This window comes from Gadus chalcogrammus, chromosome 2, assembly GCF_026213295.1.
Source record: "Gadus chalcogrammus isolate NIFS_2021 chromosome 2, NIFS_Gcha_1.0, whole genome shotgun sequence".
Lineage (NCBI taxonomy): Eukaryota > Metazoa > Chordata > Actinopteri > Gadiformes > Gadidae > Gadus > Gadus chalcogrammus.
The window spans coordinates 993,365-1,018,919 of record NC_079413.1 but is presented as its reverse complement, the minus strand read 5'-3'; the positions used below and the strand labels follow the sequence as shown (position 1 = coordinate 1,018,919).

Here is a 25,555-nt window from a genome sequence, read left to right as displayed (position 1 = left end):
TTCGTCAACGATGGTCGGATCAAAATAGTTTTGCTGATTTCTTGTAGTGTGCGTCTGAAGATGTCGTGTGCAAAGTTTGGTGTCAATTGGGCAAGAAATGTGGGAGGAGTAGCGAAAAGGCAGTTTAGCTGTTTTTGCGATTTTGCATAAAGAAAATACTGACGCAAATGGGCCTGGCCTATGCCAAAGGATGCAGCTGACTCCAGTGAATCTGTGCGTATAACGTTTTTGACTGTGGGAGCTTCGGTGTGGGAGTTATAGCCTAAAACGCGTTTTCAGAACATTCCATTGGCCAGTTAGGAGATATATTATTTCGTCGTTTATTTGCGACCCCTTGTGGCGAAATTTTCCAAAGACAATTTTCCTTTGCCAAATAACTCCCGCCCACATTAATAATTCTTGGCCATATTTTTTATATAGACTCGGGTTTGCCCCTTGATGGTTTCCTTTGAGTTTGAAGAACATTCCTTTGGCCAATAAGAAGATATACAATTTCCTCGTTTATTGCGCCCCCTAATGGCGAAATATTCCGAAAATTTTATTGAACGACATTAAGGTTAGCACCAACATGTCTGTAAAATTTGGACTCGTTCCGATGTCTACTTTTGGATTTTTCTGGATTTTTGATTTTCCACGTCTAATTTAGCTAATATACCAATATTCAAAATGCTATCGTTTCGTCGTCGAAGGTCGGATCAAAAAACTGTCCGATAATTTCTTTGCGTGTGCGTCTGAAGATGTCGTGTGCAAAGTTTGGTGTTGATTGGTCAAAAAATGTGGGAGGAGTAGCGAAAAAACTGTTTTGCGGTTTTCGCGATTTTGCGAAAAAAAATTATAGACGCAAATGGGCGTGGCCTATGCCAAAAGATGCAGCAGACTCCAGTGAATCTGTGTGTACGAGGTTTTGAATGTGGGAGGTTCGGTGTGGGAGTTATAGCCCCAAACGCGTCTTTCCTTGGTATAGCGCCACCTAGTGGCCGGCGTGTCTGGATTTTGTCGTCTGCTTAGAACTCAGGGCCCTGGATCTAGTCATGCAATTGGCGTGTCGGCACCATTTACGGTTTGGGCTGTGGACCCACTTCTAGGGGGGAATAATAATAAAAAAAATCCTTACAAAAACAATAGGGATCCAACCTGTTGGCTTGGACCCCTAATAAACAATAAAATAAAAATGTCAGGTATATAGTATAATATAAGTATATACAAATAATATATAGATAGATAGATGGATGGATGGATGGATGGATGGATGGATAAGACGAAACACCTCCGGGACCGGACGAAAGTGTCTGTATCCGGAGGTATGTAGAGGCCTTAAGGCTACGGTGTGTGGCACATTTCACACAGGCTACAACTTCGCCTGTGTGAAATGTGCATTAGAATGTTTTGAAACTTCTTGGGTGACCCTATGGGGTCTTGAACTATAACCCTGACGTGAAATGAGCCTGAAATAACGGGGCATTTTCTTTTAAATTGAATCCAAAATCATATGTAATATGTCTCATATTGGAATTTTTGGTGGGCTTTTATTTTTAAACTCCACATCAGAATGTTCTGAAACCTTTTGCGTGACCCCATGGGGTCGTGAACTATAACCCTGGAGTGAAATGAGCCTGAAATAACAGGGCATTTTCTTTTAAATTGAATCCAAAATCATATGTAATATGTCTCATATTGGAATTTTTGGTGGGCTTTTATTTTTAAACTCCACATCAGAATGTTCTGAAACCTCTTGGGTGACCCTATGGGGTCGTGAACTATAACCCTGAAGTGAAATGAGCATGGAATAACAGGGCATTTTCTTTTAAATCGAATCCAAAATCATTTGTAATATGTCTCAGATTGGAATGTTTGGTGGGCTTTTATTTTGAAAGTAAATACCACAACGGCCGTACACTTCCTTTGATAGTATTTGCTTTTGACCGCAGTCGTAGGTGAAGGGTTTTATTTTGTAAACGTTGCGATATACCAACCAAAGGATGTTTAGAGTAAAGGCGCACGAAGATTTTGTGTGACGGCTGGCTTAACCGTGGATGAACGAATAGCTGCTCACTTGACCGCAGTAACTGAGCTGGGCTATACCGCCCCCTCCCTACCACACCTTTGCGATCCGATCCGTTCCGCACCCTGCAGTGGAAACGCGGCATAAAGGCCTCTACATACCTCCGGATACGGACAGTTTCGTCCGGTCCCGGAGGTGTTTCGTGGGAACAATAACAATAAACAATAAAATAAAAATGTCAGGTATATAGTATAATATAAGTATATACAAATAATATAGATAGATAGATAGATAGATAGATGGATAGATGGATAGATGGATGGATGGATGGATAGATAGATAGATAGATAAGACGAAACACCTCCGGGACCGGACGAAAGTGTCCGTATCCGGAGGTATGTAGAGGCCTTAAGGCTACGGTGTGTGGCACATTTCACACAGGCTACAACTTCGCTCACGGTCACTCGGCAAAGCGATGAGCTGAAACCGATCAAACAGGACATCAAAGCATCCCAGCAGTAAGTGTCTAACCTTACAATGTCCCGCCGTGCTCATACCTGCAGAGAACAATATAACACAGCAGACCACACACAGAAGTCACTGCTACAGGGCAACTGAGAAAGTCACTGCCTGGTCCCATTAAAGTTGAAGTTGCTGATTACTTCCGACATAAGATCACTCAGTAAGTTCCACTCAACTGGTCCGCTTAATCAACGGCTGATTAAAATCCACTTTCCCCACCCCGGTGCCCTTTAGTTTCTAGAGAATGCTAAATAAAAAAATAAAATAATGTATAACAAAACCAACGCTGTCATGAGTACTCACTGATAACAGCAGGTTTGACCGCTCGGCGACCATCTCCTGTGGGCCCAACTCAGCAGGAGGGCATGTACGGGGCCGGCCTGTCTCTGGACGGCGGGGACACAAGGAGCCGCCGTCTGATAGTCCACTCCAGAGGTGCTGTTCACCACCTGCCCGTCATCCACTCGACGGTACAAAAGGACCGCAAGCTCTACCGCGTCTACAAGACGCCCAGCGCACCTCCCTCACCTCCTTCACTAGGCTGGGTTCACCCTAAGCTCCATCACCAGGCTGGGGACTGCCCTCACCTCCATCCACAGGCTGGGGAGCCTCCCTAAGCTCCATCACTAGGCTGGGTTCGCCCTAAGCTCCATCACTAGGCTGGGGACTTCCCAAAGCTCCATCACTGGGCTGGGTTCGCCCTAAGCTCCATCACTAGGCTGGGGACTGCCCAAAGCTCCATCACTGGGCTGGGTTCGCCCTAAGCTCCATCACTAGGCTGGGTTCGCCCTAAGCTCCATCACTGGGCTTCCCAGGCGACCGGGCAGTTTTCTTCTTACTCAGGTTTGCTTTTACCGTCAGGCTTGTTGGGCACATTTTACTTTTAATGGTTTTACTTCATAAAATATAAGTACTTTCATACCACCTATCCTGATTTAAACTTTGTATTTGAGAAAGTCAAGAGGCCTTTTGTATTTTGCTTGCTTTAAAGTACGATGCGTGCGATCACGGGAAAGCCAGTGTGGGGCTCTTCAGAGCAGGTTCCCCCATCACGTGGTCCCGGGCCAGTACCTACTCAGTTTGAGTTTGCGTCGTCAGCTGGTCTCAGTGGGGTTCTCAGAGCCTCCTCATCCCCAGAAGATCTTCTATCAACCTGCAGGAAGATTACACCCTTTCTGAAATCAACTCAAGGAAAAGGTCTGAAAGGACTAATGAGTGAACTACTCATCAGTTGGTGTGTTGCAATACTTTTCCAGAGACAATGTTGAACCATCAGACTTAAGGAGGTTGAGATTTATTTGGAAATCTGACAGGCATAGGCCAGCAGCAAGCTCTCACCTTGAACAGAAATCAAGACAGCAGCACTACAGGTAAACGGTACTAGTGTTGGAGAATGTCAAATTCATAAACATCATTTTCCACTTGCACACCGTATATTCACACTCAGATCTGGTAGAACAAACACACAAACAAACAAATGCAGTTAACTGTACTGTATGTCACACCTGGACTTCTCAAATAGACCACACAACATTCAGAGCAAATCAAGCACTTGGAACACTTACCCAGAGTGCATCTCACCTAACTATACACAGATCATTTATATATGGATATGCATATAGGGTATTCAATAAACATTATGTCCATTTAAACAGTTTCATTAACAATTCAAAATCTTTTAGAATTCATAAATAGTGAAAAAATAAACAAAAATAGTTAATGTCTTGACAGGTCACAATGTGATTTAAATATGGTCCCAAAAAAAACACCATGAATAGAAAAAGGAAAAGAATGTGCGTGATTGGTACAGCCAACTCTTCAGACATTTAGAATGATAACCAGAACAAAAAGGAGTAGGAAAAGGCTAGAGAGAAGGGGTAACATAGTCACTCACAGCACTGACTGGGGGGGGGGGGGGGTCAACTACACTCACGATGGAAGGATCTGGACCACTGTACAGGCAAGAACACACCATAATCTTTCGGAGACCGCCTACACATCATCCCAAAACAAACCCGGCCAATACTTAAGCGCCCATCGAGATGTACAAGGCCTGACGCCAGCGACGGACGGGGGCAGCAGAAACACCACCCAGGGGGGTGGTGCCGGTGACCACACCACCCAGGGGGGGGTGGTGCCGGTGACCACGCCGCCCAGCGCCGCCCGACAGACCGCAGGGCTGTTCTGGAATGAGGTGGACGTCTCCCGTCTGTTCTTGCTGCGTTGAGGTGGGATGGGTGACGGCGGGGAGAGCCTCTACTTGGTGGAGAGGATGAGCGCCACGATGAGGCCGTACAGCCCCAGGACCTCGGCGAAGATCAGGATCAGGATCATGCCCACGAACAGCCGGGGCTGCTGGGCCGTGCCCCGCACGCCCGCGTCCCCCACGATGCCGATGGCGAAGCCGGCGGCCAGGCCGCTGAGGCCCACGCTGAGACCGGCCCCCAGGTGGAGGAAGCTCCTGGGGGGGGGGGGGGGGGACGGACGGACGACAGAAACAGGGGGTCACACCCTAATGTAAAAGCCGCTGTGTGTTCAGCTGTGTTGGAAGCTTTTCGAACCGGTATCTGATTCAACATGCAAAGTCTGAGAGCGTTTGCATCCGAGGATTGAAGCCTGTGGTTTTGTGCTAGCAGCACACGTCTTGACAGGTCACCGTTGTGTGCCGCTAGCACAAAACTGTGACCCATCGAGACGCGTGTGTGCTAGCACACAACCAGTGAATCAGCGCAATGTGCGAGACTAGCTCTGCAGAACGTACACGCTACTGTGTAGTTGGCAGTGGTCTTCGCAAATTTTCTGCCCAACGGGTCAGACGAGAGGCAACGGAGTGGTTGATAAAGGCACGTTGCCTTTGGTTTGAGTGTAGGAGGTGTGTGGTCCCCTTAAGAGACTGGGTTCACATCATTATGTTAGAGGCTAGGAAGCAGGATGTTTTCAAAAGACTCGTCCAGTATTTTATACCTTCTGAATGTCACAAGATATAAATATATACAGAGATATCAGAGGGTATAGTATATGATGTTACTGGTGTAAAAAATACTTCCTAAAAGCTGCAGGGGATGGAAGTAATAATGGAAAAATAATCTATTCTTCGATGCGTCGTGATTCTCTCTAGAACTAATCCGTCTCGATGCAGATAAATTAATAATCGGAATTTTAAAAAAAATCCAATTTTTTTTATTTGTTCGCCTGCTGCAACATTCTGTTCGCCAGAGAGGAATCATTTTAAAATGATTTAATTTATCTTAAGTGTGTATTGGCCAATCTGAGTTGTCTTGACACAATTGCGATTCAGCCTACGCACAAGAACTCCTTCTAATAAGAGCAGCTTTTTCTTTAATGACATAGAAAACAAAGATTAGAATATGGAAGTATTTTTTTTTTTACATACTTCCATATTGTGTTGGAATGCAAGCTGCATTGATTATTGCATTGTTCATAGAAAGTCATCTTTGTGACAAAAGCTTTTTCTCTAATAAAATATTGGGTAAGTTAATTCATCTGTTGATGTCTTAAATGATCATCACAAAAGTAGGAAGTGATTAGCAAACCCAGATGTATAATACATATATTTTTGAAAATCACGCATGGAAATGTACATTAAAAAAAGTGTTGCATCGAGATGCATCGATAATCGTTTTAGAATCGAATCGTTGACCTCATAATCTAATTGAATCGTGAGGTGCCAAGAGATTCCCATCCCTATCCTATGGGTAATAAGTATTCATTTAAATGCCTGATACACTTCAATCTTTACATTGCATAACTAGCCCTGTAACTGCAGTCGCCATCTTTCTGACACCAGCTGGCTGGTCCACCTGTAAAGACTGACCTCTGGTGGCACATGCTGTGAACTACAGTACATCTTCGCACTACAGAACTCCACCTCCACCCAGCACACTTAATACAGTACACCAGCCACCAGTTGAACAGAAAGAGGCGTGTCTGTGTGTAACCACTTGTTACAGCCCAGGGCCTTGCATTGAAGACCTCCAGCCTTGTTTTACACTAAGGACTTGTTTCAGAAATGAGTCCCTGGACTCGCGTATCGGACTCATGGACGGGCTTTGGCGGGCACTCTTACTTGTAGAGGGTGATGTTGTCAGCGATGTTGTTGGCGATCAGCACGGCCACCACCAGGCCGTAGATGGCGATGATTCCCGCCATAACCACGGGGATGATGGACTTCATGATGAGCTCCGGACGCATCACCGACATGGCCGCGATGCCCGTGCCGCTCTTTGCCGTGCCGTATGCCGCGCCCAGGGCTGGAGAGACAAGAGGAGGGACATGAGACACAGAGGACAGAGACGAAGAGGGACAGGGAGGAGAGACAGGAGACACAGAGGACAGAGACGAAGAGGGAGACGAGGAGAGACACGAGACCGACACACAGAGGAGGAGACGGGAGACAGAGGAGAGAGACCCATGACAGACGCGGAGGAGAGCGACGGGAGAGACACAGACACGGAGGAGACATGAGACACCACAGTCTATTTAGCACCAAGGGCGGCTGGACCAGTACAGAAACAATTGGGATAGTGTAATGTAATGTCCTCTTCCAGAGGGTGAAAAGATCAACGTACAAACAGAAGCTTTAATATCTAAAAGGTAGGCTATCTCGGTGGGAAGCTGCGTGTCTCGTGACCCCCTGTGGAGGAGCCTTACCGGGACCGTGGAACCATGGGAACATGTGACCCGCGGCCAGCCAAGGGGCTGTTCTCAGCACAATGACTGAACGGCAAAAGGACAACTGCAAAAGCGGATCGTTTCTCATTTATTACTCCTCGATGTAGTCTGCCTCATAATCCGCGTCTCTGGACCCGCACGTGATCACGTGGACAGGCGCCTTGAGCTGCGAGCGACGCGACACGCAAACCCGCTCGTTATATCGGCCCCATTCTACACTTGATCAACGAGACAGCCTTCGGTCTGAGATGTCATTCAAGCACAAGAACCCATTTCCAAATGAGGTGCTCAAATCGAGTCGTGGACGTGAGGGGGCCTAGGAGGCTCGCCCAGTAGGCCTGACGTCGACAGCCTTCACGTCTCCATTCACCCGGTGAACCATTTAACACAATTGTCCATGCCACATGGATAGACCTATGCCTTTTATGACCTCCGACCGATAATAACCGTACAGGTCGACGTGAGGTCTCCGAGGCCGAGAGCCGCGAATACAGGATGGACCAGATCCCTTCCCCCGCCTCATCGCCGGCAGGTGTGCGAGTGACAGTAAGCCTGCATCTGAATAATCACCTCCGACCGGGACCCAGAGCCATATCTTCTCCTGTACACGCTCTCGTCCCAGGACATCTCACACAGCCCAGGTTACAATTACAGAATAAATCCTTAGACCACCATGGCCGAGGAGGCTCCACGGAGGCCCGAGGATGCTCCGACCCACAACTGAACACCATGGCCGAGGAGGCCCTGAGAAGGCTGAGACTCACCGCTGAACACCATGGCCGAGGAGGCTCCCATCACGGCGAAGAACGAGGCGTACTCGGGGCTGGAGGAAGACATTCTCTCTGTGGTTGGAGTTCAGCTACGAGTGAGTCGTGTCCGTCCTGAAGTCCCACGGCCGCCGAGCTGCTAGGAGAGGAGAGACGAACAGCTGATACAGACCACCGGTGGACCAGAGGAAAATGGCGAAATGGAAAAAGTCACATGATCCGTTATGTTGGACGAGTCCATGTGGTGGACACGGAGGGGACCGATATCAGTACAGTCGTGTTTTCTCCTCGCCTGTTTGCTTCACCTGATTTCTGTGTCGTTCCAGTGTGTTTGACCGACGGACGAATAGATGAACATGAGGTTTGGACGTGGTGGTACATGTAGGTAGCAGTTGGTTCGTTCATGGTTGGACGGGTCGAGTTGGTATGTTCTGCTGCATGTCACTTGCTTGTAGTTGAAATGTTGCATCGGAATACTGTGCAGATATGCATCAAATAGGTTTATAACCAGCCAGGATGATAACCTTACAAATATTTGAGATGACATCCATTTATGTGGGTTTGTACACAGAAGCATAGTGACGTTATAATCTTCCCGATATAAGAGGTCAAATGTTATTGTACCCGTCGACTCCTGCTAGATGGCGCTATTGTGCTTCTTTAAATAGCGGTGGATTTACACAAAAACAAATTACATTGTGTATTTTTGATGCCACTATCCAGATATTGAAAATAACGTTGTGGAACTGGGAACATTGGTTTTCCAAAGGTAACACATGATGCTGGGGGACCTCATGGAAGGATGAGTTCTACACGGTGTTCCCATGACTGTCGTCAGGCGCTCAGAGCTCCATATGGAGCGCATCATGGGACTTCACCAGGAGCTCCATCATGGAGCTCATCATGGGACTTCACCAGAGCTGTATCATGGGACTTCAGGATCTCTTCAGACTTTAAAATCCCGTTGTCTTTTCCGTCTCTAACAATTTAAAATTCGTATTATTCCATCACCTTAGAATCGATTAATTCAACATGCAAAATAGTCGATGTATAAAGGTATATCATTTTATATTTAATCTCATTCATATTATTCGTATGTTGCAGCGATCCACATATTGCCATCCCTATAGTCAATGGTTGGACTCACGACCTGCAGGCGAACAGCGAACTCTGCTGGACAATCAATGTACTGTCACACAGGATCAGATATTCCACGCCTGCCAAATCCCATGAAAAACAAAGTGTTGGTTAAAATATCCACTTTAATGAATGTAGCCGACATTAAAAATCAACATAAATATGCTAAAGTCCAAACATTTGCAGTCTTACCGATTTAACATAATCAGGTGAATGCTCTCCATGTTATGTAACTCACATGACTTATGATTGACAACATCAACACAAGAGTAAAAGAGTTCTATTTTCGATGTCCCCAGAGGAGGCTGTGAGCGCGTTCCCTGCTGCAGCGGACAACACTTCATTCTACTAGGTCTCCCACGGGCAGACGACCCTCCCCATCCACGTCGGCTCAGCCGCAGCAGAGACCTCAACGTTTAACATTTCTTTGATAGACTTTGATTTAAAAAATTGATTACAAAACAGCAATGCAAAAAGAAAGAAGGAGAATCGACAGAATATTCCGTGAACCTGCTCACGATCGCCCAGGTGGATCCAACATCCGCCCAGCGGGCTTTGAAGAGGTGCACCACCAAGCGCACCTGCTAAATAACAGAAGCTAAGCCTGCGTTCGTATCCAGCTTGTACGAAGATTAAATGATTCAATGTTTTAAATCCTTAGATGACGTCACTCCCGCAGAGTGAGACTATCCACTCTACACGCACGCGCACACACACATGCATACACGCACGCACACACACACACCGTGTGTGTGTGTGTGTCTCCATCACCCGGTCTTTCTCTCACTGGCCTCCACGTGGTTCCCGGTCCCAGCGATACTATTGAATTAGGTCAAGACAAGCAAATGTGCTCCGGTGGTCGTTGGACTATACAATACACATGGACGGTGAAAGGGTATATATATATAGAGATATATCTCGCATCACATGCTACTCTCGGGAAAGCTGTAGGAGGTGAAAGGGGGCGGGGCATGGCGCGAGCGCCGGCTTGTGGGCGGAGCTGTTGATGAAGCGACACTGAAACCCTTTTTTTAAGGTCGAAGGGGGTGGAGCTTTGAGGGGGCGAGGTGGGGGCGAGAGGCGTGCCTCCCCGCGGCCCCGCCCTCAGTCCCAGCCGTTGTCCTTGATCATGTGGGACAGCTCGATGATGAACTTCCCCTCTTTGTACTTCTGGCTCAGCTCGAAGGCTTGCTCCTGGGGAGGGAAGGTGGGGAGGAAGGTGGTGGAGAACATTGGGTCAAAGACTGAAAGGGTGTCCAGCTGTACTCTAGGGCTGGACGATTATCACTAAATAAAGATGTTATAATATCATTATTACTAAATAAAGATGTAATTATATCAATTCATGCATCAATTCATCTCTACACATAAGCCTGTCCTAAAGGAAACAGGAATCATGTTGACTGATTCCAATGGTCTGTTGTTCATACTTTAGAATGATATAATGCTTGTTGGGTGAATAATACGGATCATAAGGAACTTTTAAAAAGAAAAATCGCATACTAAATCACAATTGCAATATTGGTCGAAATAAATCCCAATTGGATTATTTCCCCAAATCGCTCCGCCCTCGCGCGGCCTGGCGCCACTCACGTATTTCCAGCCCAGGGTGGTGTGACAGTTCTCACAGTAGATGTCGGCCACAGCGTGGAGCCCCGTCAGCAGCAGTCTCTCCTCGGCCGCCCCGCAGCCCACGTTCACGCTGCAACGGGCCCACAGAACACCCTCAGACAGAGCTCGGTCTACTGTTCACCTCTGTTTGTGTTTGGTTTCGCTTTCTCTCTTGTTGACACAGTAGCGTCGTTTCGCAAGAAGCAGAATATCTCGCCGTCAAAACCCTGATTGATTTAGAATGCTGGAATGAATCATTCTTTCACAATACATTTGTTGTCCTGGAAGACGGAGGGTCCTTCGAATAGAGACGTACTGACCAAGGGAGAGGGGTGGCTCACCAAGGGAGGGGGGTACTGACCCAGGGAGGGGGTGACTGACGCAGGGAGGGGGTGACTGACACAGGGAGGGGGTGACTAACCCAGGAAGGGGGGGACTGACACAGGGAGGGGGTACGGACCCAGGGAGGGGGTACTGAACCAGGGAGGGGGGTAGTGACCCAGGGAGGGGGTGACTGACACAGGGAGGGGGTGACTAACCCAGGAAGGGGGGGACTGACACAGGGAGGGGGCTGCTGTCCCGGGGAGGGATTGACTAACTGGAGTTGACATCTCACTTCAAGGTCCATTCTGTTACGCAACCTTGGTTGCGTAAACAAAAGCTAAATAAAGCTCCAACTATAGATTCCCTGTTTACAAATGTTGCTGGTTTCTAGGCGATTATAAAAAGGCATGCATGTTAGAGAATGACTTTTATTCAGGGAATTTGACTCCCAAAGAGGAGTCGTTCTTTTGTCCCGCCGGGCTCTGTGGCGTCATGTTGACACTAGAATGCATTCAGCACTCGTCTATTCTCACAGACACCCTCGCTGGTGAGTATCACGAGACAGGGGTTGACAAACCCTCCAGGCATGGTGGACTTTGACCCCGTGGGTCGGGGTGAACGCTAGTTCCATTATCTTCACTAGGTGTGGATCACAGAATTCCCCACAGCCCCGCCTCCCTCACCCGTAGACACGGTTCGAGGTAGCCATGGTAACCCAGAGGAGTCTTCACAGGTTACAGACAAGGTGTGGGGAGGGAGCGAGCAGCTGAGATACTCACACAGAGTTGAAGAGGTAGGCTCGTCCCTGGCTCCCCTGGAAAGACTGGAGAAGACAGAGAGGAGGTCACAACCGTGGGACTGAAAACATGACGCTCAACACGGCCGTGGCACGTGGGCCCGCCACACACATCGCCGCTCTTCAAGGAGGTCGGGTTACCTCTTCTGCTGGCCAACATGTGGAATGGTCAGCTGAATGAAAAGGTTAGTTGGATGAAGGGGTTCGTTTTTAGTTAGATGAAGGGGTGAGCTGGATGAAGGGCATAGCGGGATGAAGGGGTTATTGGGCCTGTGCACAAACAGCTTTAAGCGCAGCACATCCATGTGCCACCATCATCATCATCATCATCATCATCAACATCGCACACTCTAAGTGAGGCAGCTGAGGTTTTGGCAGCCGGTCTGCCGCGTGTTTCCACGACGACGGTTACTCTCCGTGGAGTCAGGCAGAAGGCTGTGCGGCGGGGCGAGGGCGACTGACCTTGGAGATGAGGTCGTCATGGTTGGCCAGGTGTGCGCGGCAGTGGACACAGCTGTAGCGACGGTGGCAGGAGTCCAGGTAGGCCTGGAAGGTCTTGGCCTTGGTCAGCTTCACCATGTCTGAGGAGACGATGAGAGAGGATAACCATCACATGACACTCGGAGCCTTCTGAAACACGGGCCAATGAACGGAGACTTCTTGATGAAGGGTCTTTAGTCTTTTTTACAAAACAAAAACAAAAAGAGTTGTTATCCTCACCATCTCTGTTGTGTACGGGGAATGGGTTAACCCAGCAAATGTTAGCGCTCGGCACTTGGTTCTATGAACATCCTTAGTGTACCGACAGAGATATATATAGTTGTTTCTCTTTCTTCTGATCAACGTACTTATTGTAAGTCGCTTTGGATAAAAGTGTCTGCCAAATGCCCTGAATGTAAATGTTACTTTTTGAAGACCTGATCAATCTATCATATGCTTGGCATTGAAAAGGCATCGCAATGCTCTATGACAGTTGTTCTGATTTTTCATCAAAGTACCCCTTTGACCGGAACAAAACATTGAATAAATGCACTAAATGTAAATGTTGGGAATTCTCCAACTTTATAAACAGTTCACCCGTAGTAATAGAGTAGAATCCTAGCAGACCAGCTTTAGGCCTCGGTACCACACAACACTGTTCTGCACATCCATTAGTCTAATCACAAAGGGTTCCTATCTGTAAGTGCAACTGGCTCGTATTTGCCTATGTGAAAATACTCGTACCCGGTCGACTGCCACACGACCTTAATCTCAAAATGCACCGAGAAGTCTTCCTGGTCGAGCGGCTGTTACAACAGCCTATAAGAGCATGAGCCTGTCTAATTTTAGTCTACTTTAATTTGCGAAACCCGGATTAGTACATTTCCCTTGTGGCATTTTACTGTATTGCATGCGATGCGACCCCCTGCAAAGTCAATATCTCGTCTCCAACACAACAACAGTCGGTCACATGAGACCCCCCTCCATGCTTTAATGTCATAACTAATTCCGATATGTGCTGTAGCTAAGCTCCGACATGCATGCAACATCTAGCATCTATCACGGGGGTGGATTGTTTCCCTGCTGCAGGCAGCGAGGTCAGATGCGCATTGCAGGAGGTTCCTTGTTCGCTTCCTACTGACCGGATAGTGGGGTCTTCACCCGGATAGTGGGGTCTTCACGGTGGGGCTTCGTGGGTTAGCTGACCGTCATCCGATGGACTGTTAAGCCGTCTGGAGAAACACGGGGACCCTGCGGGGAGCTGCTTGTTCCTGGGGGGGGCAGACCATGCGCTGCGGATCCACACATAAAGGATCGCTCGGGAGTCGATCCCTCCAACAGATCCCTCAGCCCCTTCACACCCCTGGCTCACAGATCTGGTCCAACTCGAAACTCACTTCGATGTCGTTATTTAATTAATATTTCAACGTCGTCTCGCTCGAGAAAGGTTATTTTCGCGGCCGTGGCGGGAGAAAAAAATATCCTTGTTTACCAAAACACAGACTGGCGGAAGTGCGTCTGCGCCACCTAGTGCAAAACACATCTCAGCCGACCAATAGCATTCGAAGATTTGATAGACGGAATATAGGTCAACCAATGAGAGCGGACCTCACATGCTTGTCTTGTTATGGCCTCGGAGGTACAAAGAGCAGCAGTCTGAAAATATTGGAGTGAAACTTTCACCTGCACAGTATTATTTCTGCACGACCAAATAATTTGTGTTTTTAAATACAAGAAAAGATAAAAGCACGGATAACAAAAGCAATGTTTTTTAATTGAAGATAGATTGGTATTGTTAGTAGGGTATGCTCATTTGTTAAAGAACATTACAGAACTCTGTTCCTGTGGTCATAGGAGAAGTAATGTCAGCGCTGGAGAGATTAACAGCGATTAATGAGCTCACACCTACTGTATAAACACACTGGTCGCACTGCAATGCACAGCCAGCCCAGTAAGAAAAAGAATTGCTTTGTTCCAGCAGGAAGCTGGTTGATTATTATCACAGTAATGTGTGCAGACTTTGACCACGGGGAAACTCAGAAGACATCCATTATATTGTGCACATAAACGCCTCTTTGGTCAACAGAAGGTGTCCCTCATTTCACCAGATTGCTAGACTCGAAAAGGTCATTACCTACGTACTTATGGAAATACAAACTTTAAATAAACAGAATAAATGAGGACAGGATTATTAAAATAATTCAGATTGTTTGTAACTCTTCTCCTATAAATTTAACTATTAATGTTCTATAGGTCAACTGCGCCACAGAACTTAGAATAAGTAATATGAACAAAATCCATAATGACGTCATATTTATTTTCTTATCAGAAAATCATCAAGGCCCAACCCTCAAAACAACCAGTCAAACCAGTACACATTCCCATCGAACCACGGGGTGCATCCTTTGTACTCCAGAACCCCCACTAAAACCCGCACAGCGGGAATAACTAGTTTTAATCAAAAGAAGGAACCTTTAGTCTTTGTGCTTTCTTTTTCAACATTGTTTTATTTCACCGTTATTCATCTAGGTTGAACTCTATTCAGAAGCATCCAAACCAGCATGTACCCATTTAGGTGGGCTACTTCTGCTAAGCATTAGCTTAGCATCGTGCTTAGCTTCTTCCTTCGGAGAAGAGTCAGCGTGGGTCAGCTTCCTGCGGTCTGAGGCGGGACAGGAAGTTGGTGAGACGTGTGGGGTAATCCGTCATCACCCCCGTGGCGCCCAGTCCCAACGCCGTCTCCATGTCCCGCTCCTCGTTGCAAACAAACAAATGGACCTGCAGCAGGTAGTCCTTCCATTAAGCATTAAGTAATAATTACAGGTCCAGCATTGAACCATGAATCAACACCCTGCATTTCTGAGGAGCTTTAGATCTGTTTTGGACGGTTTTAAAATATATATTTTAATGGAGAAAAAAATCCAGAACCTGTGTACTTTAGGAGCAAGGTAGGGAGGGAGGGGGTGGGAGAGAGAGAGAGAGAGAGAGAGAGAGAGAGAGAGAGAGAGAGAGAGAGAGAGAGAGAGAGAGAGAGAGAGAGAGAGAGAGAGAGAGAGAGAGAGAGAGAGAGAGAGAGAGAGAGAGAGAGGGAGAGGGAGAGGGAGAGAGAGAGAGAGAGATCAGACATCTTTCTTACCTGGATCCCGCGGGCTGCCAGGTGTCTGAAGAGGCTCGGTCTCATCGTCAGCCTAGGAGGACGGAGATGATTTGAGTCTTTATATTTCTTTACCATTCACTTATCTTTTAAAGGCTGGAGCAACTGTTACCCAGGGCCCTTTTTCCCGATGCATTTTTCAAAGGAAAAGCAAAACGTAAAACTCGAATCCGATTCGATCAATCAGTGTGTTTACACGCAAAGGGAAACCCAGACTGGTGAGGAAACCAGATGAAGTTATGGTAACCAGGTTATTGTAACCAGTGTGGAGGAGTGGGGGTTAAAACCACAATAGCTCAGCACTTACTTCTCTAGAAAAAGGAGAACCAGCTTGTTTTTCAAGATTCTTTCTTCAGGTATGAACGTCCTTCAGAGAGAGAGAGAGAGAGAGAGAGAGAGAGAACATTTCAGCATCATATACATCATACACACGTTCACCTAATCAGCTTCTCACAGCTGAAGCAGCACAGACCTGATAACCAATAAAAACACACGGTGAAGATTGTTTACAGCACTGCTAACAGTTGGAATGTGTAGGGTGGGGATGTCTATCTCACAGACACACACACACACACACACACACACACACACACACACACACACACACACACACACACACACACACACACACACACACACACACACACACACACACACACACACACACACACACACACAGAAATTCAAAGATGAGCATGAGATCATCTGGTGAAGCTGCTAGACGTCGCCTCCCCCTTCATTTAGCATATTAAGACACAGAGATGAATCCATGATCCATAAGTGAACCACACCCACCTGTTGATGACGGGGATGAGGTAGAACTGCAGGAAGCTCTCGCCCAGAGGGACGAAGGGCAGCAGGCCGCTGTAGAACAGCAGCAGCAGCAGCACGCCTCGCCTCATGCTGAAGCTGTACGGCATGGAGGGGTTCTGGGGACGGAGGGAGAGAGGGGGTGAGAGGGAGAGAGGGAGGGAGGCAGGGAGGGAGAGGGATGGAGGGAGGGAGGAGGGAGAGGGGGGAGGGATGGACGGAGGAGGGAGGGATGGAGGGAGGAGGGAGGGGGTGAGAGAGGGAGAGAGGGAGGGAGGCAGGGAAGGAGAGGGGTGAGAGAGGGAGGGGGGGGAGGGATGGAGGGAGGGAGGAGGGAGAGGGGGGATGGATGGAGGGGGGAGGGAGCGTGTGAGCCTGTGAGTACCAGCTGGGTCCCTCAGGCTGAGTCTCTAACCCCCCCAGACGGCAGAGTCCCGGAGGGGGTCGACCGTGGCGGAGCTCACCTCTCGTCTGCAGGTCCTCAGGATGCTGTGGTCCGCCGAGGCCCAGACCGTGATGGGCTCTCTGCCATAGCGCCTCACCAGCTCAGACACCTGCGGAGAGTTCCGGAGAGACTTCACCTCCCTGTCCACGCGCACACAGTGTCTATGATGGAGTGGGATTCTCTTTGTTCAGTACAGGACCCGCAGCAGCCACTCTTACAGTTAGTATAGATTCTAGAGACTGGGATATCTGAGTGAGATGGAGGAGATCCAGCTCGTTGCGTGGTTAGGTGAGCTAACCCTCCTGGCTCAGCATGCTGCCGTCCAGAGGGACTGACTGATTAAACCAGGAGCCAAACACTCATTCTCTGGGTCATCCCGGGGCCGAGAAGGACCCAGTGCCCGGGAAGATCATCCCACCCCTCCTGGTACCTTCTGGATCAGCCTGCAGTTCAGCTCCTTGATCTCCACGTTGACGGGCATGCGGGGGAACTTCCTGAACAGGTCCTCCAGCAGGGCAAACTTCCTGTCCGCCCCGCTGCTGACCTGACCTGGAGGAGGGGGACCAATCAGAAGCAGGAAAGGCTCGGAGTGCACACACACACACACACACACACACACACACACACACACACACACACACACACACACACACACACACACACACACACACACACACACACACACACACACACACACACACACACGAACACACACACACACACACACACACACACACACACACACACACTTGTCCCATATGAAACAGACTGCCTCGCCCATATTGTGGATAATGAAGACATGAATATGAAGATAAGATAAATCCCACAAACCTGCGTTAAACGTGACTTCCAGCCTCTCCTTATACAGCGGCAAGTCCTACAAGAGAGACACGCATCATGAAGACACTGAAGGTGAGGACGCCTGCTGCTTCGGCTGAGTGACCTCTGACCTAAGGGCCGAGTGACCTCTGACCTGCAGGTTGAGGGAGGACACGTCCACGTCGTGGCCCGTCTGCCTCAGCAGGTTCTCGTCATGTGACACGATCACGTGACCGTCGGCGGTCAGGTGACAGTCCAGCTCGATCAGCTCCGTGCCCAGCCCCTCTGAGCTGATGGAGAGAGGAGGGAGGAGGGAGGAGAGAGGAGAGAGGAGGGAGGAGAGAGGAGAGAGGAGAGAGGAGAGAGGAGGGAGGAGAGAGGAGGGAGGAGGGAGGAGAGAATAGACCAAGGTGAGACCGGCTCCGTCAGGTGACCCCCAACCATGTGTGTGAGTGTGCGTGTGCGTGTGCGTGTGCGTGTGCGTGTGTGCGTACTGACTTCTTGAAGGCCTCCATGGTGTTCTCGATCCGTTCTCCGCATCCTGGAGGAGACAAACAACAACAAGCCAGCGATGAACATGTTGCAGTAACAGGGGGGGCTGAAGGGGGTGGGTAGGTACGACGGTAAGGGTCCCATGACATGCCACCAGGTGGGCGTGTCCACCTCGACGTGTGACGGATAGACGAGCCACGTTTGCTACAGTCCACTGGGTAGGCTGGTAGACTGATCAATCCAGCACACATCTAGGTGGACACGCCCACCTGTGATGTCATAAGGGTCAGAATCCCAAAACGGCTTGTAACGGCTAGCCACACCACACCTGGTGGCATGCCATGGGACCTTTAAGACATGGACCCCTAACCCCTTCCCCCCTCACTCGCTAGGGCTCATGGGATATGTTACAGGACCAAGGCCTGCGTCTGACTCTCATCGAACAGTGCACTCTGGGTAATATGTCTTGCTACAGTGCCTCACAGGGAGCCCGATTTGTACTCTCACATTTGTGCAGACTAAATACAATAAACAGAATATAGGGCCCAAGTGGACCAACCAGATTGCGTCTCTCTGGACCATGTGACAGCTCCTCTGTGTAACCACGGGGAGGACTTTGAGCTTCACGGAGGGAGGCGGTCAGTGTGTTCCCTTCCTGTTTGTGCAGCCAAGGAGGCTTGAAGCCTGATGATGTGTGGCTGGTCCACTGAGCTGCTCGGAGGACCGCATGGGGCGCGAGGAACTGATCAGACCAACAGGAGAGACCGTCTCACTCCCTGAGAGGAGAGACCGTCTCACTCCCTGAGAGGAGAGACGTCTCACTCCCTGAGAGGAGAGACCGTCTCACTCCCTGAGAGGACCGTCTCACTCCCTGAGAGGAGAGACCGTCTAACTCCCTGAGAGGAGAGACCGTCTCACTCCCTGAGAGGAGAGACCGTCTCACTCCCTCAGAGGAGAGACCGTCTCACTCCCTGAGCGGAGAGACGTCTCACTCCCTCAGAGGAGAGACCGTCTCACTCCCTCAGAGGAGAGACCGTCTCACTCCCTCAGAAGAGAGACCGTCTCACTCCCTGACCTCCAGTAGATTCTCAGGACCGCGGAAGAAGGCTTAGTGAGCGTTTGGTCTGCTGCCTTGTTAATGCTCTGGGTCAGAGGAGTGAGCGAGGTGCCGTGTGAACCCCAGCGGCTCCACCTCCTCCACCTCCTCTTCACCTCCTCCTCCAAATTCACCTTACCTCACCTCCACCTCCCCCTCCACTCCTCCTCCTCCTCCCCCCCCTCCTCCTCCTCCTCAGCTCACCTCCGTCTCTTCCCAAACACCACAACGTATCTTTTCCCGCCCGCAATCCCCTTCCAGCTAACAGGATCTCCTCTACAGTCTCTTGGCTGTAGATCCCTCTGCAGCAGACAGACCAGCCCCCCCCCCCCCGTGCCCCCCCCCCCCCCCCCCCCTCCTACCTCCTCGGTGTGAGATGTGTCGGCTGTGGAAGGCGGTGCGTTTCCTGCGGTGCAGCAGCTGGGGGTTCCTCAGCAGGTAGAGCGAGGTCAGGGCGTACCCGCCCAGCACGGGGAACACCAGGAACAGCAGCCCGCTCATCCTCTGGGACCGGGGGGCACGCTGACACACACACACACACACACACACACGCACACGCACACACGCACACACACAGATACAGAACAGGCTGCTCAGGTGAACCCCTGCTGGCGGCTGGTCGGTCCGGCCGGCGGTCAGAAGCCAAACATCAGGAATGAAACCACAGAATTCAGACGTGCTGAAGACGCCCGGCGCTCAGAGAGATCTGCAGCGAGTGGAGCTCCGTGCCGAACCAGTAACCTCTAAACATTAACCAGCGCCTCACCTCCCCGCTCACTAAGTCACCTGAAGGCTGAAGAATGTTGAAACTCTCTTCTTCTCCTGAAAGAGAGGATGTCAGAAGCCGGTCCGACCGGTTATTGGAAAGCTCTCCCACCGCTGAGGGGCAAAACCGCAGTGAGGAGTCAGGTCCCAGTCAGCCTAGAACGCTCTCCCCTGTGTGTGTGTGTGTGTGTGTGTGTGTGTGTGTGTGTGTGTGTGTGTGTGTGTGTGTGTGTGTGTGTCCTGGCAGGTCCCAACGGATTGTAAAATCTGTTAATGTAAGACCATTCTATCCCTATCTCTCTCAGTCACTCACAGTATCTCTCCCTATCAATCACATTATCACTCTCTCTCTCTCTCTCTCCATCTCTCCCTCTTGTGTGTACGACCATGTAGTTTCTCTCTATTTTAGGGGTTTCGATTGAGACCGGGCTGATGTGTTGCTGTGCGAGACGCTTTCCTCTGGACGTCTGAAGACTGGGGCTCAAACGTTCATGAAACGAGCTCCCGCAGCCATAAGCCTCGATACAGAACGGGAATCATGTCAAAACTCATACCTTAAGTCAGCGTGGTTAAAAGAAACAGCAGTGGTAAATGATTGCTGGACCCTCAGTGAAGCGGGAAGGTGTTTCTCTTAGAACAGGTGAGCAGCGTGTTTGACGAGGGAGAGGCCAGGCGGATGGAGGCTGTAAACCCAGAGCTGACCCTGGGCTCTCCAGTAGGACAGGCCGGTGAAAGCCGACTGCAGCCTCAGCATAGTACTGCGGCTCTCTGTTGTTGTGCGGTCGACAGCCTGGTGAATGAACTGAACGGTGGAACTCGGCCTGGAGGCTTCTAGAACCGAGCTCAGTCCCGGCGGGGCAGCGCTGCGGACGGAGAGACACGGTCGCACGGCTCCAACGCGTTCACCTTGGTCACGATCCGTTGGCTCATGGCAGGTGTTTTATCATTTTGTCACCTCAGTGGTAGCCGACGGCTTCGTTAAGTTTATGACTATTAGTTCTTCTCTGAAATGATAAATGGACTGCATTTATACTTCGCCTTTGTAACCGGTTGCCACTCAAAGCACTTTACAATACTGCCCAACATTCACAGATTCATGCACACATCTCAGGGGACACACGTCTCGCTCAGGGCGGACACCTCGACACTCTGGGGATCGAACTAGCAACCTTCTGCTTAAGAGTCGACCTGCTCGACCTCCTGGGCTAATCCGACCCATAAACACAACTTTAAGAGTATTACTTTGTCTCTTGAAGTTTATCGAAGTTGATTTACGTCCCGACGTGAAGGCGCAGGCGTTCCTTGGCGAGAGCTTAGTGGGGAACATTCCTGGTCGTCGAGGGGGAACCCGGCCTCCGTGTTGCGGCCTGTACCCCCTGCTGGGACACGCCCCTCCGGGACACGCCCCTGCTGGAACACGCCCCTCCGGGACACGCCCCTGCTGGAACACGCCCCTCCGGGCACGCCCCCTGCTGGGACACGCCCCTCCGGGCACACCCCCCTGCTGGGACACACCCCTCCGGGACCGCCCCCGTCTGGGACACGCCCCTCCGGGACCGCCCACTGCTGGGACACGCCCCTCCGGGACACGCCCCCCGGGACTGTGTATAAATCCTTACTTGAAGTCCCCCTAACTGTCTTTTAATTGTGTGTAAGTTGTGCGTATTGTTTATATGAGACATGTATTGTCTTTTCCATGCTGCCCTCTTGCACACGGCTCACTTGAAAAACAGATAATCCCAATGAGTTTTGCCTGATTAAATAAAAGGTTAAAATAAATAAAAACATTTCCCTTAAACGTCGAGTTCGAGGTAAATTATCCGTGAGTGCGAGAGAAAGTTAACTCCAGGCAGCGATAACAGTATGAGGATTTTTATTTAATATATGTATAATAACCATAGAATATACAGACTATAACCCTTTAGAACTCATCTTTGACAATCAAATCATATTCTCTTAGAATAAAACTTCCTTATAAGACCAGAGGGGGAAAATATAGAAAGATTGAAACATTGCCAATTATAGTTACACACCCATAAGAGAAATGAGACTCTAAATAAAAACTAATCATTAAAACAGAAAAGAAATACAACTTTAACAACTCCCTTTTTGTGTAAGAAAAGAAAAAAAATAAGACAACACCCCACCAACGACAGCATTAATAAGAACGTTTAAAACCACATCAGGAAACGGACCTTGCATCAGGTAAGCCTTTAGAAATCTGTCTTTAAGTGCAATCGGCCACACAAATGCTGTGTGTGTGTGTGTGTGTGTGTGTGTGTGTGTGTGTGTGTGTGTGTGTGTGTGTGTGTGTGTGTGTGTGTGTGTGTGTGTGTGTGTGTGTCAGCCGGGCGGGGAGTAAGCAGCGTTAGTCCAGAGAAAGACGCTCATGCAGTCAAACACAACTCTGGAGCGCACAGCGGGGAGACGCACACACCTGGAGACGCCACTACGAGGTGTGTCAGCGCACTGTTAACCGTCGCACAACATCCTCATCATCAACTCCCCCCCCCCCCCCCCCCCCCCCCCAAACGCCCTTCATCTCTTCCCCCCCCCCCCCAAGCATGAGACAGACGGACGGGGAGAGACATAAGAGGACCAGAGAGCTAACAACAGAACACCAACCCCCACACACACACACCCCCACACAGACAGACAGACATATGTCGGGGGGGGGGGGGGGGGGGGGGGGGGGGGGGGGAGAGAGAAGGGAGCAAGCTAAGGCAAAGTGCAGGTGTGCTGATTGAGCCGTCAGATTGGGACCAGTTCCTCCACACCACACACACGCACACACACACACACACACCCACACCCCCACACACCCCCCCCCCCCCCCCGACGGACACACACACACATAGCTGATGCTCCAATTGGTGATGGCCGTTGCTGAAGGGGCCCGGGGGGGGGGGGGGGGGGGGATGGAGCAGCCCTTTGAGTGAAGCATGGTGACGGGGGGAGGGGGGGTTCGGTGACGCCCGGGAGCCCGTAGGTCCGGGATGGGATCAAACCATCTCACGTGAGACGCTCTGAGATTGGGTAAGGCCGGGCCATCGTCCCGGCAACAGGGGGAGCGGGAAGCAACATGAACAGAGCTACCGGTCCAAGGGAGAGGGAGGAGCCAGGCGACGAGAGGGAGGAGCCAGGAGACGAGAGGGAGGAGACAGGAGACAAGAGGGAGGAGCCAGGAGACGAGAAGGAGGAGACAGGAGACGAGAGGGAGGAGCCAGGAGACGAGAAGGAGGAGCCAGGAGACGAGAGGGAGGAGACAGGAGACGAGAAGGAGACAGGAGGGAGGAGACAAGAGAGAGGAGACACTGACAGGAGACAAGACGGAAGAGGGAAGAGACACTGACAGGAGACAAGACGGAAGAGGGAGGAGACAGGAGGGAGGAGACGAGATTGGAGACCGAGGACGAGTGGGAGATGAGAGATTGTAGGGAGGAGACTATACATTAACATGGAGGTGAGGTGAGCGGGAGGAGACGTACGGACAGACGGACGCACGGCCTGATGAGCTCACACTGGAGATAAACGAAGCAGAACTCGGGAGCACAGCCGTCGACGCGGCGGAGAGACGCCAGCCGGCCTCAGCGCTGGCTACAGAAAACAGGTCTGAACGATGCCAACATAATTACAAAGTCTGAAGATTAGTCGTTTTTTTGTCCGTTTCTTTCTTCTTCTTTTTTTTTTTACAAGAAAAATACAACGGCTATCGAATAGCGAAAGGAAACGAGGGAGGAGGGAGGAGGGAGCGAGCAGGAGCACAGCGGCGGAACGGAGTCTCACATCACCGGTTTGAACCGGGGGGGGGGGGGTGGGGGAAGAAGTCTCCGTACGCTGTCTCTCAGTCTGCTCACTGCCCCATCTCAGCCGTCACTAAACTAATATTCCTCTCGTTCAAAACGCCCCGGACACTGATTCTCTTCTCCCCTCTATGGTAGCGTCAGAAGTGGCATGATCAGAATAGATATGGCAGAGAATTACTAAGCGGTACTGTAATAATGCAAAGTAGTTTAGATTCAAGTAACACCAGCCATGCCCCGCCCCCTGCCCCGCCCCCAGGCCCCTGGCCACGCCCCCCCCCCCCCCCCCAGGCCATGGAAATCATTTCAAAGGACGCTTGATTTTTTTGGAGACAATTTGAAAGTCAACGAGGACCTTTAATTAAAAAAAGCAGAAGCTAAATATGGAGGATGGAGCGGGCGGGGTCCTCGCCCGAGACACCGAGGCTGCTGCTGCTGGGAGGAGAAAGCGCTGCGCTCCAGGGAGGAGCCGGGGTGGTCAGCAGGACCCCCGCTCTCGACCTCTGACCCTGGAGCAGCTACTGATGGTTTACATTTTAATCATCACATGCCAAGGAGCCCGTGTTGCTGAGCGCCGGTGATGCAGAAGCACAGGAGCAGAAGCTCCGCTCAGCACGGGCCAGACCCCGGGACTCGGGACGGGGGGCGTTGGAGACAGCGTCACAATAAGTCGCGTTGTCGAAAGGTCTTGTTAATCATTTACAAAAATAAAACACAAAAAAACAAAACCATTGTTAAATATCACACTTGATCCAGCGCTAAACTCTCTCTTGCATCAAAAAAGCTCCTCTAGAAACAGTTTTGAGTCTCTGGTTCACTCGGAAAAACTGCAATCACATCAAAAGACTAAAGTCGAGTTTCACTACAGTTAAAAAATAATGGCTGCAAGTATCACAAGTGCATCTGAAACGGGGCTCGGACCGCCCCCCCCTCCCCCCTTGTTCCTTAGCTTTCCATTTCTAAATTACTTGGCGTTGTTTGAAGCGGGAACTTGAGTTGTGTTTTACCCTCAGAACAGTACAGGTTCAGGAAATGCGTTGAAGTTCAGAGTACAAAAATGTGAGCCACCGCCAGCTGATCAACAGAAGCCCCCACCGAGAGGAAGCTAGCCCCCCCCTAGAGGACTCTAGCCCCCCCCTAGAGGACTCTAGCCCCCCCTAGAGGAAGCTAGCCCCCCCCAAGAGGAAGCTAGCCCCCCCCGAGAGGAAGCTAGCCCCCCCCCGAGAGGAAGCTAGCCCCCCCTAGAGGAAGCTAGCCCCCCCGAGAGGAAGCTAGCCCCCCCGAGAGGAAGCCAGCCCCCCCGAGAGGACGCCAGCCCCCCCTAGAGGAAGCTAGCCCCCCCTAGAGGAAGCTAGCCCCCCCGAGAGGACGCCAGCCCCCCCGAGAGGACACCAGCCCCCCCTAGAGGAAGCTAGCCCCCCCTAGAGGACGCTAGCCCCCCCTAGAGGACGCCAGCCCCCCCTAGAGGACGCCAGCCCCCCCTAGAGGACGCCAGCCCCCCCAAGAGGACGCCAGCCCCCCCTAGAGGAAGCTAGCCCCCCCTAGAGGACACCAGCCCCCCCGAGAGGACGCTAGCCCCCCCAAGAGGACCCTAGCCGCAGCTAGCCCCCCAAGCAGAAGCTAACCCCCCCTAATAAGACGCTAGACCCCCCACTGCCACTTTGGTACGTTTCAGGAATGCATGCATTCACGTGATCATAGAACTTTGTTTTTTTTCTTTGAGAACAAAAACAATCAAAACCAAAAAACCCAAAGTAGATCAACAGAAGAGTCGACATGCCAGTAAAAACACACGTTCCTCTCAAAACCCCAAAAGTGTTCCAAATGATGCGCAAATATC

The 25,555-nt window shown here is 50.4% G+C and overlaps 3 protein-coding genes across 5 annotated transcripts; all 3 read right to left on the bottom strand.

Moving 5' to 3' along the window:
- Window positions 1-3,020: 3,020 nt before the first annotated feature.
- On the bottom strand, window positions 3,021-8,221 carry LOC130405848 (V-type proton ATPase 16 kDa proteolipid subunit c). Its single transcript, XM_056611114.1, has 3 exons — window positions 7,981-8,221; window positions 6,612-6,795; window positions 3,021-4,985 (listed from the first exon to the last, which is right to left on the bottom strand). Exons 1-3 carry the CDS (start codon window positions 8,051-8,053, stop codon window positions 4,781-4,783), a joined length of 462 nt encoding a protein of 153 aa, XP_056467089.1. The 5' UTR covers window positions 8,054-8,221; the 3' UTR covers window positions 3,021-4,780.
- A 552-nt stretch (window positions 8,222-8,773) lies between these two features.
- On the bottom strand, window positions 8,774-13,862 carry ypel3 (yippee-like 3). Its single transcript, XM_056611274.1, has 5 exons — window positions 13,474-13,862; window positions 12,314-12,432; window positions 11,835-11,878; window positions 10,714-10,822; window positions 8,774-10,314 (listed from the first exon to the last, which is right to left on the bottom strand). Exons 2-5 carry the CDS (start codon window positions 12,428-12,430, stop codon window positions 10,225-10,227), a joined length of 360 nt encoding a protein of 119 aa, XP_056467249.1. The 5' UTR covers window positions 12,431-12,432; window positions 13,474-13,862; the 3' UTR covers window positions 8,774-10,224.
- Window positions 13,863-14,573: 711 nt separating this feature from the next.
- On the bottom strand, window positions 14,574-20,552 carry gdpd3a (glycerophosphodiester phosphodiesterase domain containing 3a). Of its 3 annotated transcripts, none has more exons than XM_056610769.1 (11): window positions 20,467-20,552; window positions 19,510-19,669; window positions 18,058-18,100; window positions 17,714-17,849; window positions 17,572-17,617; window positions 17,171-17,289; window positions 16,760-16,849; window positions 16,281-16,414; window positions 15,793-15,852; window positions 15,468-15,519; window positions 14,574-15,109 (listed from the first exon to the last, which is right to left on the bottom strand). In XM_056610769.1, exons 2-11 carry the CDS (start codon window positions 19,646-19,648, stop codon window positions 14,969-14,971), a joined length of 960 nt encoding a protein of 319 aa, XP_056466744.1. In that variant the 5' UTR covers window positions 19,649-19,669; window positions 20,467-20,552; the 3' UTR covers window positions 14,574-14,968. The 3 variants fall into 3 exon arrangements, with proteins under 3 accessions (XP_056466744.1, XP_056466738.1, XP_056466730.1); XM_056610763.1 differs by lacking the exon at window positions 20,467-20,552 and adding an exon at window positions 19,914-20,054; XM_056610755.1 differs by lacking the exon at window positions 20,467-20,552 and adding an exon at window positions 19,934-20,054.
- Between the last annotated feature and the right edge of the window lie 5,003 nt (window positions 20,553-25,555).